At 37.1% G+C, this 19,396-nt stretch overlaps 2 protein-coding genes across 4 annotated transcripts in view; both read right to left on the reverse strand.

Moving 5' to 3' along the window:
• The window catches only part of LOC143589953 (heavy metal-associated isoprenylated plant protein 16-like), an 81,682-nt gene extending 62,701 nt beyond the window's left edge, over positions 1 to 18,981 (reverse strand). Inside the window, exons 1-3 of one of the 3 annotated variants that reach the window (XM_077070567.1) lie at positions 18,881 to 18,906; positions 1,237 to 1,315; positions 556 to 1,020 (exon numbers count right to left, since the gene is read on the reverse strand). In XM_077070567.1, the coding sequence (XP_076926682.1) occupies positions 776 to 1,020; positions 1,237 to 1,315; positions 18,881 to 18,889 (333 nt within the window). In that variant the 5' untranslated portion in view covers positions 18,890 to 18,906 and the 3' untranslated portion in view covers positions 556 to 775. Of the gene's footprint in view, positions 1 to 555; positions 1,021 to 1,236; positions 1,316 to 18,175; positions 18,550 to 18,651; positions 18,731 to 18,880 lie in introns of those variants that run through there. The other 2 variants (XM_077070568.1, XM_077070565.1) reach the window with 2 other exon arrangements.
• Positions 5,707 to 6,393, reverse strand: LOC143589954 (heavy metal-associated isoprenylated plant protein 16-like). Its single transcript, XM_077070569.1, has 3 exons — positions 6,385 to 6,393; positions 6,210 to 6,279; positions 5,707 to 6,031 (listed from the first exon to the last, which is right to left on the reverse strand). The coding sequence occupies exons 1-3, from the start codon at positions 6,391 to 6,393 to the stop codon at positions 5,781 to 5,783; spliced, it is 330 nt and encodes a 109-aa protein (XP_076926684.1). The 3' UTR covers positions 5,707 to 5,780.
• Positions 18,982 to 19,396: the final 415 nt, after the last annotated feature.

Genomic DNA, 19,396 nt, shown 5'->3' on the forward strand with positions numbered 1-19,396 from the left:
GCGCGGTTCGAATTTCAGACGTTCGGTTCGGTTGTAAACGAGCCAAGCAACAAGCAAGCCTTCGCTCGGTTCGGCTCGGCTCATGAACAACCCTACTCTCAAGCACCGAAAGGCTTGTATTATAGTGCAGATCATTAAGATATATGGAATTTAACACACTTGAAGAAGTGCTAAAATCTATTGACCATCGGTTACACGGTAACCTTTGTTACAGATTTATTAGACTCTCTCCCATCAAACATAACAAAAAACTAAGAGATGGAATTGATATGAACTTAGACAGTGGAAAATAGATATCCTCACAAAATATATCACACAAACAGTGATTGGATGAAAAGTATATCAAAATAACCTTTGTTAAAATCCACCTTTTCGATACAATTATTCTCGCTAGACTTATTTGATTCTAAAAGTTCACCTTTTGTTTTGAAAAATTAAAGATTCGAACACACATTTCTCTAAATGCGCAACCAACTTTCGGGTAAACAGTTATACTTGATAATAATATTAGCGGGGCATGCCATGGTTATCATAGTAGAACGATAATATGAAGAGAAAAAAGTAATCATCATGAAAAAAAGTGTTTATTGAAATTCTGAATACCGAAATGATTACAATCGAACCCTTTAATAGTACGTATACTATCTAATAATACATCCCTCAAACATTATTCACACGAATAATCTCTAAAATCACTACTAAATTAACGAAAACGGGGATGAAATGGAGCTAATTGCCAGCAAAATTTCTGTTTTCAGTTTATGAAATCCGAATTCTAATATACAGGATAGTAGTAGGGTATGCCATAGTTATGATAGTAGTGGTGGTAAGGATCAAGTTGTAGTGGCGCCTCTGTGGGCTTGGGTTCAGGTTTCTTTTCCTCCACCGGACCAACACTAAGCAGCTCCGTGTATCCAACTTTTTTTCTTAGTAAGGTCGTTAGTTTGGCGGAGTCAATACCCGCACCAGTCACTGTTATCTGGTCTTTATCTGACCAGACCAAAGACGCTGATTCCACTCCTGTTAATTTGTCAAATATCAAATCATGAATTCGGTTAAATTGTCTGAATGTAGTTTTTAAAAGAATTGACTTTGTTATCCAAAAAGGACTAGTACTATCGGCTCAACTTGTCCATGTGCCTTCTATTTCGATGTAAAATAAAAAAATTTTATCTGATGTAAAAGCAATTATTAAAGAAAATTATAACAATCACAATTTACGAAAAGTAATCTTACCGGAGACACTGACGACGATCTGCAAAGCTGTACGGGTTTTCTTGCTGCTGGTCATGGTAACCTTCACCACAATCTTTTGCTTCATTTTGGAGCTTGTGTGTTTACGAATGTCTGAAAGTAGGAAGAGAAGGTTATGAGGCAGGTGATTGAAAAATGAGAATGTGAGAGATGGTATTTATAGGAGAATGTTAGATGAAGAGGACGAGGTCAACAAATATGGAAATGAGATGTGGTTAGAAGGTTCCCACTTGAACCGTACGTACTCGGAGACTTGACGACTTAGCCTCAAGTCAAGTCGTTGTTTAATGTTTATTATGGAGACTATCGCAGTTAACAACAAATACGAAACCCCACTCCCTCTATTATTGCCCAGCAAGATTTATAAAAATTGTCTTCCTATTCCATCTAACTAATATTTTACTCTAAGTTGATATTATACTATGATAGAGCCGGCGAAATACACAAGTGATTAAAAAAATACAATAAAAAAGTTAAATTTAATAATATACTTATTAACATACCTTATAAATTTATAAGATATAAATTTCATAAAGTACATAAATTAGTCAGCATAATTTGTCCTTTTATTTTAAAGTAAATCAAAATGGAAGGTTATGAATTTATACTCATTAAGAAAAAGAGAAAGTCAACATCAATTAATCATAGTCGAGTTGATAAGCCACAAATATTTTAAAAAACAATGTAATGAGTTTAATTCCTATCAACAACATGATTTTCATTTTATCGTTCATGAAGTGAAAATTGAAAAAAGACAGAATAACAAATTTTGTTCTTTAAAAAAAGTCAAATTACGGTTCGTGTCCTTTTTTTAGTTTCTTTGCAGGCTGTGTACTTTAAACATTTTTTTCTACACGTTATGTCCTTTACGCTAACTGGGTTAGAAAAACTCAGTTAAATACCCTCACATGAGGCGCATGTGAGGGCATTTTTGTCTTTTCGTCTATACATAATAAAAAAATATAAAATTCTTTCTCTCTCTTCTATCAAACTCTACTCTCTCTCTCCCTGCTTCTTTTTCTTTCTTAATCACCCACCACCACCACCAACCACCCCCACACCTGCCCCCATCCAACCTCCGGCAACCACTACCGAAATCAAGATCTCGAGCTCGCTGGAAAATCAAGATCTCCGAGCTTAAAGAATCAGATCTATAGCTTAAAACCAATAATTGATTAAAAAATCCCAAAATAGAAAAACCCAAAACTACAAAAACCCAGATTTACATTTTTCCTAAAAAAGATTCAAATTTCAAGAAGTCAAAATTGAAGGCTGTAACCACTGAATCCTTCAAGGGTGTTTTTAATTTCAATTTTTTAATGAAAAAAAGACCCACACCCACACAAAAAACCCCCAAATTCCACCTAAAAAAAACCCTAATTCAAAAACCCACAAAAATTAATCAAATTAACGTAAAACCCAGAAACCAAACCTCACAAATCGTAGCCAATCGCCTTGTTTCCTCTACAATTCGACCCAATTGAGCTTGAACCCGTTCCCTAACCTCCAATTTCTTCTTCTCAATCTCTTCTTCTTTCGCCTTGAAAGTAGACAAAGCAGACCTAGACATCTCTTCATCTTCCTTGGTAATCAACCCGTTAAAGCTCAAGCTGTCGGAGATTTGACCGGCTTGCATCAGGGTCTGCAGCTGCTCGCTTGATTGCCCCAGATCCATCAAGAATCAGATCCACTACCGGAATCAAGATCTGGAGCTCGCCGGAAAATCATGATCTCCGGCTCGCCGGTAGTGGTTGCCGGAGGTTGGACGGGGGCAGGTGTGGGGGTGGTTGGTGGTGGTGGTGGGTGATTAAGAAAGAAAAAGAAGCAGGTAGAGAGAGAGTGGAGTTTGATAGAAGAGAGAGAAAGAGTTTTATATTTTTTTATTATGTATAGACGAAAAAACAAAAATGCCCTCACATGCGCCTCACGTGAGGGTATTTAACTGAGTTTTTCTAACCCAGTTAGCGTAAAGGACATAACGTGTAGAAAAAAATGTTTAAAGTACACCGCCTGCAAAGAAACTAAAAAAAGGACACGAACCGTAATTTGGCATTTTTTAAAGGACAAAATTTGTAATTCTATCTTGAAAAAATGAAAACTTATACACCTGGCAGCTTATGTAGAGGTTAAATGACATGTGTAAAGATGGTGCTGTTTTAATAGTGTAGTTAGATGTCTCAAGTTAATCATGACTTTTAAAGATGCTAACTATATATAACTAATTAACTAGAAATAATTTTACTACTAGAAAGATAAGTATAAGCGATAACATGTTTCAAACGATCAAAATCCCTAGGTGATTAACGATGGTTTTTTGACGATCATCACCATTGAATGGTTGGGTCAACATATGTCGGCATTGGAGCGCTGGTCTACAAGCTAGGTTAGCCCTGAGGAGGGGGCGAGGTGGGGTGCCTATCGAGGGGTTGCTCTCTCCGAGACCCATAAATATTTTAAAAAATTAGGGTTTAGATCAAATACAAATGAATTTAATGTGCTAAACGTGAGAATCAAGTAGAGTAATTATATATACAAGTAGAGTAATTATGTAATTATCATAGACCCAAAATCATTACAACAGAACCTTTTAATAGTATACTATCGAATAATACATCCCACAAACAGTATTCACATGAATAATCTTTAAAATCACTAGTAAATTAACGAAAACAGGTAAGAAATGGAGCTAATTGCCAGCAAAATTTATGTATTCAGCTTATGAAATCCGAATTCTAATATACAGGATAATAGTAGGGTATGCCATAGTTATGATAGTAGTGGTGGTACGTAAAATCACTATATGGAGCAACTGAAAAGGAGTCTGTACGTAAAATCAAAGTGTTTGAATTTATATCCTTGGAGTGACTTCTTTTTAATAATTTTAGGGTCTATTTATTTATACTTGTCCCAAGCCCTTGATTTTTAAAGGTTTCTCAAGGACTTGCCGGGCTATTTTTAAATACCGGGTAATGATCTCTCAGTTTCTGGCTAATGAGCCATGTCTAGTTTGCCTCAAAGTCTGTTTGGATTTTCTTAGAGAGCATGTAGATTACGACAATGAGTTACCTGGTTTTAGATACATTCATAGTTTGGTTAGAGATGTTCTATGTGATTCTCTTAAACAAGTTGGAATTTCTGCTAAAATATGGCCGCATAAACTTCCTTATTGGTCCGCTTGAAAGGGAGTCCATTATACGACAAACTGTTATATTTGTGTTTGTGTGGGCTGGAGAGACACGTTTATGTAGACTTTACATAACTGCCATTTCTTGTTGAGCTCAGGTTCAATGTGTTTGTTGCAGGTCAAGCTGCAGAGAAGATGAAATCAGACAAAGTTGCTATGTCCATGTTGTCGTGCTTTTATACTATTTAAGATTTTATTGGTTCTTTGATTCTACTTGTGTCAAGATTTTATGCTATTTTATACCAACATATACATTGTTTTCCTCTACGGCCTAACGTGTGATTTCCTACATCTCCGACTATGTGAGCGTACTAGACAAATTATATTTAGTTTTTTAAAGTTACTTTTTTCATATCTAGGATATATTATGTCTCCTTCGTAATTTGATTAATAATTAATAATACCTAATCACATTGGTTTTTATTGTATATTTTCAACCAATAAAATAATATAATAATTTATAATTTGATTAATAATTAATAATACCTAATCACATTGGTTTTCATTGTATAATTTCAACCAATAAAATAGTAAAATAATTTATAATTTAATTAATAATTAATAATACGTAATCACATAGAATTTTATTGTATATTTTCAACCAATAAAATAGTAGAATAAGTACTGATTCAAACATTCAAATCCATGGTTATTCACATCTCTCGTATTCTAGTCACCAAGAGTCAAAAAATACATGCATGTAGCTTATTCTTATTTAACAAAATTGAATATTACATACATATAATATTGTAGTTTTGTTACATTTTCTCCCATCAAACATACAAGTTTCTAACACAACAAGTAAAAACCCAAAGCACATAAATAATATTTACATGAAGAATCATTAAAATCATAAATAAATCAAAGAGAAAGAGGGTTGAAACAAAGCTAATGAAGGCCCAAGTAGCCAAGAACGGCGGCCCAAAGGCAGCGATGCCCCACATTCGTACGTCGGGTGAGCAATAAATGAATTGTTGACCAAATGAAACCGAAACCGACGAAATCAAACTGAAAATAACCGAATTAACCAAAAAACGGTTAACGGTTATTTTTTTACCCTCGGTTAACCGAACTGAAATATTCATACCTCAATACCATGTATTTCATGTTTTATAATATTATTTGATGCATGCATATCACTATTTCATGAATTTATATCTATAGCTTAATCTTACATTAGGATTCGTCAAACGAATTTTTGAAATTTAAAAGGTTAAGATGTCAAATCATAACATGTGCTTCTCAACCGTTCAAACTTATTAAGAAATTCAGAGACATATAGTGAAAATCAAATTTTGGTGCTTTGTTTTCACTTGTCCACTCTGTTTCAACTTATGAAATCTCAATACTTATATACATAATAGTACGGCATGCCATAATTATAATAGTAATACTGGTAAGGATCCACTTGAATTACCCCCTCCGCCAGCTTTGTTTCCTTGTCTTTCTTTTCGTCGGCCGGACCAACGCTCACTAGCTCCGCGTATCCAACCTTTTTCCTTAACAAGGTAGTCAGTTCGACCGAGTCAATACCCGCACCCTTCACCTCTATCTGCTCTTTATCTGCCCCCACAAATGCCGCTGATTCAACTCCTGATTATCAAATTTCCAATCACCATTTAGTATTATTAGGGAGCTGCTATTCATACACCCGTAATAGTTTTAAAGAAAAAGGGTGTATGAATAGCAAAATGGGTGTTTGAATAGACAATGCCTATTATTATTGTTTATATTTAAACCTGAAAACTGCTTACATATTATTTAAACTTACCGGGGACACTAACGGCGACCTGCATAGCCTTTTGAGTTTTCTTCGTGCTCAACTTCAACACAATCTTTTGCTGTAAAAACATTTCAATTACATGAACTTTAGTTAACTGATTCAAAAATAATAATAATTACAATATGAAGAATAATGGGTTTGAATTGCTAAACAAGATATGTACCTTCTCCATTTCTATAAGTTATATTATGATGGGAGGGAGGATATTGAAAGTAGAAAGAGAAGTTTAAGATTATTAATGGTAGAAGTTGATTGTAAGAATGAGTGTATTTATAGACAATTGAACTCTTGTCGATTGCTTAATGAAGAAGCCTAGGACTAGGAGGACGAGTACCAAGTCAAGGAATGGAGTTGATGACATATATTACTGATTAAGTGATTGTATTCATTATTCATCTTATGTATTACAATTGCTCTTTTTTTCTTTATCCAAACGTAAACTTTTATAAACAATCAGCGAAAAAGTCAAAACAGCCCCCCCCCCCTCCACGAGCCAGAGAGCAACCGCAACCCTAAAACAACTCATATATATGAAAATGAATTTACACCAACTTGACAAATCGATCGGAGCTTTTCTAGATCGATGATTATACAACAAAATGCCAGCGAGTTAATCTCCCCTATTATGAATCAATCTTGATATATGTCCTTTCAAAGATTTTTTGATTTCTCGTTTTCCAAACGCTTCAACAAGCAATTATCACTAACCATGGAACATGTCCTTCTCTTTATTCCCTAACCTCGCCGACTTATACAACTCCAAGGCGTCTCTAACCAAAAAAACAAAGATAGGTGGAACCCTACACCAACGGCATAAATGACCCCACACTTTCGCCGCCACCAAACACCCTGTCGTCAGGTCGTGAGATGCTCTATAGTTTCCAACCCATCTTCACACAAAGGACAAATTTTGTTCACTCCTTATGTATTCCTTCTATTTAAAGCCTCCCAACTAGAAACTCGGTTCACTTTTGCCATTACTAATTCAAAATAAAATATGTTTTCTATCAATAATCCCTCTCATTTAATTGTCAAAAATTTATTGTTTTCTATAGTATTCATATACAATAAAATAAATAATTTTTGTTTTACTTCGTGGCGTATTTATTCAACACTAAAAATATTTACAACCGTACAAATACTTTTTTTCTTCCTATTTTTGTTGATTTTTCATTTCTAACCTCTTTTAAAAGAAAAACGATGTGTATACTTCACACTCAAAATTCGCATGAGGCTGGAATTCACATGTCACTTTCTTATTACTTTGTCGAACCATTTCTAACCTGTTAAGTTTGGGTCGGATATTCTGACCATGTTGCTAAATAATTAATTAAGCTTAGTTTTATCTAGCCTCCATGTACATATTCTCCATTTCACCAATTCGAATTGCAATCAGTAAAATATAGCAAAAGGTTGTATGATTCATGTTAACTTATTTTAGGATTCGTTTTAGACTTTTAGTCGTGTTTATGAATTATGATAGTGTCGAATATTGCAAGTTTACGTCTACTTTTGTTCTAAACCAATTTAGGAAATAATACCCAACCTTTCTTTTGATCATATTATTTCGATACACAAATATATCTTGTGAAAAATCAGTTAAATTTTAAAGTTAATTAAAGAATAGTCATTGACTTTATAGCTTGTTTGAAAATAATAAATTTTCATCCTACCAATTTAATATACATTATAATATAGTATATAATCTTACAATATACAATTATAATAAGTATATAGCTTTTTTTATGTGTTAGTTATATATGAGACGCGTAGATCCCAAGTCCAAAAGTCCTCGTGTTTAAATAAGTGAATAACCTATCATATAGTTGAAGTTTTCCTTCCTCATCTAGTCATCTCTTATCAATATATTCATGTTTGTTTTAAGGGTGTGTTTCTGAAAAATAGGAATTTTTATGTAATGATCAAGTCTCTTGAATATTAATAACACTCAAGTTATTTAAATGCTAATTTTAAAAAATTAAGTGATATGAGTGAAATGTGTATAAATCTTTGTTACTGCCTACTGGTTACTAATTAGTTTTCAAATCTAACATGAAATATAATAAGTAACTTATAGTGAAGAAGTTTCATAATTGTTTAATTTAAACACACTTGAAGAAAAAAAATCACTAAACATTAACAAAGATTCATATACAATCCATTTGCTCACTTGATATAAAAAAAAAAGATAAAAAAAAAGATAAGAAAGAAGCAGTATTAATTAATGTTTATAAAAGAAAGTTGAACGGTACGGAACACTAATGAAACTTTAAGAGGTTTTTGTTATATAAATGACTTTGTTTGAAATATCAAAACTTTCATATCATTTTATACCCTTTTTGGAATCTTAAAGGTTTAGAAAAGAATAAAGTTGTTATGTAAAGGTAAATATGTTATTACTTTTTTGATAAGGTTTGTTTGATACAAGTTAATCAAAGACTAATTGCTTTAACTATGATAAATTAAATGGTTATGTAATTGTTTACCATTCTATCTTACATGAGGACGTAATTATATCTATCTATAGATGCATTCTTTTCATAACCTAAAAAATATCTAAAACTTTATATATTTTAGTTATCCAATTTATTCTAACAACAGTTGAAATTGAGCGTCTCTGTTATAACTTTGAGAGGTTGGATATAGTATCGTCTAATAATCAAAGTATTATGATTTTCTACCTCTGTTCAAGAAAATAACTTACGCTGTCAAAAATGTATTGAACTCGAGATATGGTATGGCTGTGATATTATAAAATATTAAAGTACGATTAATGCCATATGTGAAATGTATAACATACAAACCTTTTGTCTATACTTTTTTGTTAGTTGCTTTAATGTGGTCGTTGTACGCACCTCCGAGCTTGCAACACACAGCTATTGACATTTGATGCTTGCATTTGTCATGTGGTAGTATAGTTAAGAACATAATACTTAACTTGTCCCTCGAGCATTAAAGTTCATCACTTTTGCACCTCGTAATTTAAGAAAACTGCCTTTTGCATATAGATTTGGTTTTCATTTAATTGACCACACCGAGTTAGGTTTCTTAGAACTAAAAAAACTAAATTATAATTGGTTTTAATTAAAATAACGTAGTTTTGATGGTTTTGCATACAATTTACACGCCTTACACTACCAATTTTAAATTTCCGCCGATTCAACTACCAAATTCAAATTTCCAAACGATTTTATAGTTGGCTGTAATGCAGGAATTATCAATGCATCCTATACCTAATACAGTTTCTTCTATATATAAAGCAAAGTTAATATAAAGTTGTTATTTTTTGGGTTTGTGCCACCAAAGTTTCACAATTTTATATGTTTGATTCTTAAACTTTGGATTAATTGAACTTTTGTCCAAAAGTTACACGTATACACCTGTTGGTCTCTCAAATTTGATAATATAAACATTTGTCACAAAACTTTTAAGTCTTTCAATTTTTGGCAAAAGAGTTTTCACTTTTACAATAAAATATTAGGACTTTCAAATTTAGCAAAAAAAACAATTAAAACTTTCAATTTTTGTCACATAACTTTTACCGTAATAAACAGAACCAATACCAACCAAATTCATGCTGTGTCACTTACGTAACGCGCGATAGCTATACGTTCATTTAATCCGCTCTGCTGCAACACACGAATAGAATACTTGTTGGTTACGAAACGAATAAAGTTTATAAGACTCTTTTATGAATTGATATTTTTATTTGATTAAATTAAACCTTCTTTGTTATAAACCAATCGAGATTGGTTCGCTTTCAACTTTTTACTAATTAAAAAGTTTTTGTTTTCAGTAATGCAATCAAGTTATTTTGATTAAAAAAACGAAAATATTATAAACTTATAAAAACAAATATCAAACCCAAGGTATTTCTAATTGTATTATAAACTAACCACAGAGTTAACTTAAACATAATAAATTAACTAATATCTTTCATACAAGTTCTGTTATTAAATATAATACGGCAAATTTAATTCTTACTTTTATATAACTAAAATTCAATCAAATTGCACTTTCATCAACATTTTTACACAATTTCAATGCAGTTGCAACCCTTTTATAATTGTTATTATATCACCCCAACTTTGGTCTTTTTAAGATATTGTTCATTTTTATCAGCAATCTTTCCTTTGATAATTTATCAAGTTTTATCTTTAGGTTTATTCGAATTAATTGGCTCATAAAGGCTTCATTACATGGAAGACGTACCCTTAATTAGGGTCCGACTTAGTTGGCTGACGAGTGATGGCAATAATCGATACGTTTCTTGTATCAAGTCCTACCCGGTAAGCGTTTTTAATATATTAACGGGTATATCTGATGCCTGATGGGTAGTTACACGATATATATCCGACAACTTTTGAGCCGAGTATGGGTCGAACTTTTATAATCGGGCATGAAATTGAAATTACTACTTAAACTCGTTCTACCCGTCATATTGTCATCCCTAATCAACAAGTTTCTATAATCAGGCATGTGATTGAGAAAAATCATGTGAATTTTTTATTACCAGGTTTTAAATCTTCATGTTTATACACTTATGAATACATATGGCTCAGGGTCGTCTCCGAGAATTTAAATACCTCGACCGAGCCCAAAAAAAAGGCCCGCAGCCCTTAACAAAAAATTTTTCGCTAACGTGCATGAATAAAACTTTTATCGAACGATTTATTATAAGCGTAAACCATTCTGAGCATCTCATTGTCTCATAAACCATTGCAAATAACCTTATTTTTAACACCAAAAAACATATATATGTAATATGTATAGAAAAAGTTTATGCCTCGGCCGATAGTGTAGCTCACACACACTCCGAGCCTCCTCTGATTATGGCTATTAATATAAGGTGTTACCAACCGGTCTCATACCTATCAGCTATCCACTATTCACGGGTGTACTTGTATCGATATAACCGTTTTATGTTCTTAATTATGTATTTATGTGGTTCAACCTTACGGTTGATCACTACCTAAAGTTCAATCTTAAACTCACCTTGAAAACCGGTTTATAATATAAAATATTTATTTACAATTATATAATTTCAAATAGTCTAATATATTATTTCTTATTTTAATGTTAAGTATTAATTATATATTAATACATTTGGTTTTGATGCAAATAAACTGGTTTGAGTAATCGGACGTGTATGTCTAAATATCTTACCTGCTACTTCTATTTAAAATGATATCATATCTGGTCTCATATTCAAATTCTTCCCGTTACCAAATCCTAAATATTTCAAGTTTCATTTTGTATACGAAAAATCTTTAAAAATAGATAAACAAAACAAAAAAGCAGAAAAAAAAAAAAAAAAAAAACTCAATCCACCTAACACGCTTGCAAGTCTTTGTTATGTTGAATTATCAACTTAGGAAATTTCTATGAAAATGTAAGGCATTTGATGTATTAATTGCTAGAAAGCGATTTGTAATATACGTCATAAAATTGTTGGAAACATTTCATAATCTGTGTTCTCAAAACTTTTAGAAACTTTAATTTGATCATAGAATTTATTCATAATCATGTACATCATAACTTATTTATACAAACGTCATGAGAAAAAAAATGCATAACCCATCTGAATGTGAAGCGTATACGCCTTTGGAACCACTTATAATCCCTACTATGCTTTTAACGGTGATGTTGATGCTTCCGCACTATGAGATCTTATGTTTGTTCTCCAAAGGTAACCAATCTTTTTGAATAATGTAATTATATTTTTTACCGTTAGCAAACTAACTCAATGCAAAAGGTAGAGGGATCGTGAAATGATGTAGAGGGAACATGAAACAAAAGGCTGTGAAGTTGTGTTCAGAGTGACAACATTTCGTATACATACTCGAACTTCATATGGTGGTTGATGAATGGGAAATTCAATGCTTTTATACGACGCGGATGTCCTTTCCCAAGTGGGTGAAGGCTAACGATGCAAGCTTGCTTAACGCATCCGCAGATTTGTTTTCGCTTCGCTTGATGTGCATAACTTTGCAATCGTTGAAATCGCGCATAAGGATTTTTGCTTGTGCGAGGTACAAGGCCATTGTGTCGTTCACGGCCGTGTACGTCCCGTTTATTTGGTTGGCTACTAACATGGAATCCACGTGGGCTTCCAAGTTTTTCACCCCCATCTTACACGCAATTCTTAATCCGGCCAAGAATGCTTCGTACTCCGCTTCGTTATTCGTACTTGGGAAATCCAGCCAAATAGCGTAAGTGTACTCTTGGCCTGCTGGGTTAGTTAGTTTCAACCCTGCGCCTGAACCCTCGTTGTTGGCTGCTCCATCAGTATAGAGTCGCCAGACATCATCAATGTTTTGTGCTGGAGAGGGTTGAGCCTCTTCCTGGTACTCTTTTTCCCGCGAAGCGGGGTCTTCTGCGATAAAGTCGGCCAAGACCTGGCCTTTTATGGCTGGTCTTGGCTTGTACTTTATCGCGTATTCTCCTAATTCAATTGCCCATTTGGCTAGGCGCCCTGACAACTCGGGTTTGCCTAGAACGTTTGCAAGTTTGAAGTTGGTGAGAATGGTGATTGGGTGGCCTTGGAAATATCGTCTTAGCCTGCGTGAAGCCTGTACAAGCGCAAAGACTAATTTTTCCAGGGTAGAGTACCGGGTTTCTACGTCTGTTAAAACGCGGCTAACATAGTAGATGGGCATCTGGATGCCTTTTCGTTCTACTAGTAAGACTGCCCCGGTTGCTCTGTTTGTGGCGTAGAGGTAGAGAATTAATTCCTCCCCCACTTCTGGTGCTGTGAGTGTTGGGAGTTCGATCAAGCGTGACCGAATCTCTTGAAAAGCTGCTTCCACTTCTGGTGTCCAGCGGAAGTGTGTTTTCTTCAAGCAATTTCTCAATGTTGACACGAATGGGAACGACCTATCCGCATGGTTTGCCAAAAAGCAGTTAAGTGAGACTAGTCGTCCATTCAGTGTCTGAGCCTGTTTGATGGTAGTAGGTGATTCCATTTTCATAATGGCTTCGACCTTTTTAGGGTTCGCTCTAAAGCCATCTTTGGTGACGATGACTCCTAAGAACTTCCCTTCTTCCATCCCAGAAGAACACTTGCTCGGGTTGAGCTTCATGTTTATCCGTCTGAGCGTGTTGAAAGTTTCTTCGATGTCTTTCAACATCGCTTCTGGCTCAAGGCTTTTGATGACCAAGTCATCCATGTAAACTTCCAAGTTCCTCCCGATTTGGGCATGGAACTCTTTCTCCATCAGGCGTTGGTATGTGGACCCGGCATTCTTAAGTCCGAATGGCATCATTTGATAACAAAATGTGTCATCGAGCGTCCGAAATGCGGTTTTGTCCTGATCGTCAACGGCTATGTGGATTTGATGGTATCCCTTATATGCATCAAGGAAGCATTTAAGGCGAAACGGTGCTAACGAATCTACCTTAAGGTCAATTTCGGGTAACGGGTAACAATCCTTGGGGCCTGCTTTGTTTAGGTCTTTGAAGTCTATGCACATGCGCCATTGTTTGTTGGATTTCGGTACCATGACGGGATTTGCAACCCATGTTTGATATTTACTAACGCGTACGATGCCTGCGTCAAGGAGTTCCTTGACTTGGGTTCTACACGCGTTAGCCTGTTCCGCACCCATTACGCGACGCTTTTGTATGACTGGCGTAAAAGCCGGGTCACATTTGAGCTTATGCTCCGCCTTACTTCGGGGTACACCAGTCATGTCAGCTGGTGTCCACGCGAAGATGTTAGCATTTTTTTGCAATAAGCGTTTGAGTAAGGTGCGTGTGGGATTAGTGATTGTTGGGCCAATGGTGACGGCCTGGTCAGGGTATTTGCCATTGAAGGCCCATTCTTCTGGCTCGGTAATGGTCGGTTTAGCCATCTTTGGTTTGGGTTTAGATGAGACAGATGCGATGCATACCTGGGGAATACCCGTGATCATCGCGACACCCTTAGCTGTTGGCCATCCCATCATGCCATGGACCGAAGACACCACGACATTAAATCTTGCCATCCCATCTCTCCCGAAGAGAATGTCGTATGTGTGGTGTGGCTTCCTCATTACGACGAAGTCCACGTCTTCTGTGCGGGAGTATTTCCCGTCCGTGAGAGTGACGGGGAAAGATAGGATACCCAAGGGGGTGTTTGTGCTGCCGTCAAACCCTTCCATCGAGGCGTAAACTGTTTCTAGGCGTTCTTTGTCTTCGTCGTCTAGCTTGTCGAAGAACTGCCTATACATAACCGTTGACGAAGCGCCGTTATCAGCAAGAGTGCGGGAGGTGATGTAGTGCCCCAGCTGGCTTTTAATGACTATGGGGCCTTCTTTGTTGGGCCCCCTGGCACACGCGGGAAGCGCACTTCAGCTTCCTTCCACGCACTCGGCTCTGTTGTTCGTCGTTTTCTTCCTCTGACGCTGCCATGAACCATGTGAATGCTGATGTCGACGGGCTTTCGTCCGTTGCCCTTGTACGGATTGTCGTTCCTCCCTCCGTTCTTGATCGACGCCACGAGGTGTGTAAGTTTTCCATCTTTGACAAATGTTTCGACAATATCCTTCAAAGATGTACATTCCTCCGTGGTGTGGCCTTTGGTCCCGTGGAAGTCACAGGATTTTCTCTGATCAGCGTTATGACGTTGTCGGATTATTGGAGCCTTTGGCCATGGGAGTTTCTCGATGGCAAATATCTCGGTGACGCTTTTGGTGAGTGGCGTCCATCTGGGATTCCTGTTTGATGAATGCGTGTTGTCCCTTCCGCCTAAGAGAGGGCGAGAGCTGGATGAGGTGTCAAAGTTTATCCTTGACTGCCAAATACCAAGCTTCCTCTTCTTATTTTGTCGGGCGGTACGGACGTTATTTTCTCTTGTCCTCTGCGTGTAGAGGTTTGTGCTCTGGGGATGATTTCTACCCAGTTGCTTCTCCGTCTCGGCAAAGCGTTTAGCTGCCGTCATGATGGAATCCCATGTGGATGGCATGCCATATTTACCCGTCAACGTGCGGATAAGCTCTGGGTACTCAGCGCCCTGGATGAAAGCGGCGCGAACAAGATCTTCACTGATGGTGTCCAGACTTAGCTTCTTTGAGTTGAAGCGAGTGATGAAGTCTAGCAAAGATTCATCTTCCTCTCTGACGCAGTTGAGGATCGTCCACTGCTCTTTAGTATATTTTCTTTGTTGACTGAAGTGCTGGCTGAACTTGTGCTGGAAGTCTGCCTAATCATAGATGTGGTGGACCGGTAGACGATCAAACCACGCTCTGGCTGCCCCGACGAGCGTCATCTGGAACATGTAGCACCATGTGGGTTCCGTCCAAATGCTGACGGTTGCCCCCGCTATAAATCTGTTCAAGTGATCGTCCGGGTCAGATACGCCGTCGTAAGTGCCTATGTTGGACATCTGTTTGACACTCTTTGGAGCGATTGCTTCCGCAATGTCTCTTGCAAACTTGGACGTTCCCGCATTTGCAACAGTCGGTCTGAAAGTTTTGGAGAAGTCACGTGGGTTTCCCCCCGTGCTCTTTGGCTTGAAAGTTTCTCCAAAACTTCTTTTCGAGCGGAAGTCTGCTTCTTTACGCTTCCCTTTCGCCTTATGACGAGGGTTTGCGTCACTGTCAGATTCTTCCCAATCGTCATCCGAATACTCGCAATCATTGCTCATGTTGAGCTGTTGTCGAGTGCTTCCGAATTCGTCGTTGGCCTGTTGGAGTGAACGTAAACGTTCATCCAACTCAGCTTGGAATTCTTTCTGACGTGCTTCCGCCCAAGCTTTAACTTGATCTAGTGTTTGGCGGGGAAGCCTCGTTTGTTGCTTCTCCACCTGGGTATCAATGAATCCCAGGGGAGGATTGTTTACTGTACTTGCCCCGGCTTGGGTAGCTGGGGTAGTGTTCGTAAAAACCGTGTATTCACCGGTGTTCCTCCCAGTAGCTGGGATTGTGGTTACCGAAGTTTCTTGGTCACTCGGTGGCCTTGGCATCGGAGTAACCTTAACCATCTTTCCAGAAGTTTGAAAAAACTGAGAAAATGAATTAGTTCTAGCTTAATGCACGGATGGCGCCAATGAAGAAACACTAAATGTCCCCGGCAGATTACGGATAATCTTGGGGTTAAGTAGATGTTTCCCACGAGGGTTAGGTCCGGCAAAGATGGTTATTCTTCTCGACCTGCAAAACAGACACCGTGAGCTTGTCACTGAGAAGGGGGGGTTCCTCCTTGTGACCACCCTCCGGCGTGAGAATCAGACTAGATTGCTCTGAATATAAGTGTATATTGAGAGAAAGAGCTAGAGAGAAGATAAGATGATGATACCGTTCCAAGGTGTTGGAGTATTTATAGCCGAAGGTAGGTTTCCAAGCAGGTACAGCCAGCTGTATATAATATTCCTTTTCCACCAACTACGGGCTACGTACGTGCCACGATGGGAGTTGGTGGGTAGGCAGCGGCTGATAGTGACATTTTGTACTGGAGCGTGCTCCTCCTCGTACTATTGTCGGTGAGCTGTCACCCTGTGATTGGTTCATGGGCTGCTTTTGTCAGATTTTGTCTATTTTGTCCATACCTTGGCAGGTATAGTACAAAAGATCTTCCAGAAGCGTATGGACTGGCTCTTTTGGGCGGGAATATTCCCGCCTTGCTCATTCTTTCCTCAGGTGACATTGCTGAAGTATGAGTCAGTGCCTTTTGCGTGTAGCCTTACTGTTAGTGCGGGTAGCCTTCCTTCTTGGCTTGTACCCACAGCTGCGGGAACAGGTAGGGTACTGTACCAAGGGAGGCTTTCCTGCGGGAACAGCTGGCTTACTGTGTGTAAGGTCTTCATCTCTGAGCATGGTGGGTCCTGCGGAACCAGCTGGTCTTTGCGCAGACGTACCTCTTCAAGGTGTGTCTTGCGGGTCCAACTGGGCTTTGCGGGGACCTACCTCTTCAAACACCTAACAGGTTCGTCACCATGACCCAACATGCTTTTGTATGTTATTATAGATTTTGTTGGAAATAATAATTTGATTTATACTAAATTTTATTATTTGAAAGATGATATTTATCTTTCACAAGATTTTGGCAACATATATTCCTTTATATGGTTCCGTATATTATAGATTTTGTTGGTAATAATACTTTGATGTATAGTTGTATACCAGTTTTTTTTATCGTTTGAAAGATGTTATTTCTCTTTCACAAGATTTAGGCAATATATTCCTTCATTTGTTTAATTCTACCAAAATAACATATAGAAACGTCATATATCTTTGATGAAAGATCCGTCCTTAGTTTTCTTTAACTTCCATCTTTGATATATCAAGAACTTTGGGTGTTTAATGTAATGTATATATGTGTGAACCCTCGGGTGGGCAAAAGTAAAAGTGCACTAATTTTGACGTTATTTTACTAATCTCGTGAAAATAACGTTAAAAGTGGCGGAAGGTTAATCAGGCATCATGTGGTGGCGTTGATAGCCGAAAGACAAGGGCAGATGCACCAATCAGCCGGTGTCCCTGATGATTGAGTGCTATGTGCCTTATGTCCAAGGCTTGATGCAAAACTACTATCGAGCCGGGGGTCTCACCGGAAGCAGCCTCTCTATCCCTATGGGATAGAGGTAAGACTGTCTACATCTTACCCTCCTCAGACCCTACCATAGCATTGCTATTGGTGGGATATACTGAGTACGATGATGATGATGATGATGATGATGATGATGATGATGATTTGGGTGTTTAAGAGACTCTCAATGTCACACTGTTACCAGGCTACCAATTCAAAGACTATAAACCAACAATTTTATATTTGAAGTGATCAAGTTTCTTGATTCATGTTTTGATTTCACTCTTCATTCTAGTTTGACATCTAAACTCACTCTAGTAAACTGTGTTTTTAATTTTCTTCACCATGTGTTATGTTTTGAATTTTAGAACAATATGAGTGGTACGGTTAGTCTTACAAGTCCAATCAATAACATACGGAATTCAACAAACTTAAACTAGTTTTCTCCGAGAAAAACATAGGATTTTGTCACACAACAGAACAGTGAGATTTAATTGACATAAACTTTTATTACACACTGTTTACATAAAACTGAAACCAACTATCTATGCCCTGCTTGGAATTATGAAATCTCAATATATTAATTAATATACATAATAGTAGCCATAGTTATTATAGTAATTATACTGGTATGGATCTACTTGAAACGTCACCTCCGGAAGCTTTACTTCCTTTGATTCGGGTTTCTTTTCAACCGGACCAACGCTCACTAGCTCCGTGTATCCAACCTTTTTCCTTAGTGAAGTTGTTAGTTCCACCGAGTCAATACCCGCACCCGTAACCGCTATTTGGTCTGACCCTACAAAAGCCGCTGATTCAACACCTGTTTGTCAAATTTCAATTTACGATTTAGTTAAAATGATTACTTGAAAAATATTTTGTTCTTTGAGATTTTACTGGGTATGGTTGTTGTTGTATTACTTACCGAAGATGCCAACTGCAACCTGCAGGGCTTTACGGGATTTCTTGTCGTTGTTCATGGTCACCTTCACCGCAATCTTTTGCTGCAAAGGCATTTTAATCACATGAATTTCAGTAAACTGATTCAAACATAAACATAATAATAATAATAATAATAATAATAATAATAAAAATAATAGTAATAATAATAATAATAATCATAAACGGATATGAGCTACTAAAAACATATATACCTTCTCCATTGGTGTAAGTTGTATGAGGATATTGAGTTCAATTATGTGTTTTCTCTCTAAAGAGTAGAAAGAGAAGCTTAAGATGATTAGTGGAAGAAGATGAATGAAGAGTGAGTATCATGAGTGGTGAAGAAACACTAATCGACCCCGGGCAGATTACGGATAATCTGGGGGTTAAATAGATGTTTCCCACGAGAGGTTGGATCCGGCAAAGATGGTTCTTCTGATAACCTGCAAAACAGACACCGTGAGCTCGTCACTGAGAAGGGGGGGGGGTTCCTCCTTATGACCACCCTCCGGCGTGAGAATCAGACTAGATTGCTCTTGAATATAAGTGTATATTAAGAGATTGCTAGAGCATATATCAGGTATAATATGTAAGATACAAGATAGTATATGATAAGATGAGATGATCATACCATTTGGGGTATTTATAGCCGAATGTAGGTTTCCAAGAAGGTATAGCCGGCTGAATAGTATTCCTGTTCTACCAACTGTGGCCTACGCACGTGCCAT

The sequence above is a fragment of the Bidens hawaiensis genome, unplaced genomic scaffold (assembly GCF_021521415.1).
Source record: "Bidens hawaiensis isolate Kalapana, Puna unplaced genomic scaffold, B.hawaiensis_p1.1 tig00038061_1, whole genome shotgun sequence".
Lineage (NCBI taxonomy): Eukaryota > Viridiplantae > Streptophyta > Magnoliopsida > Asterales > Asteraceae > Bidens > Bidens hawaiensis.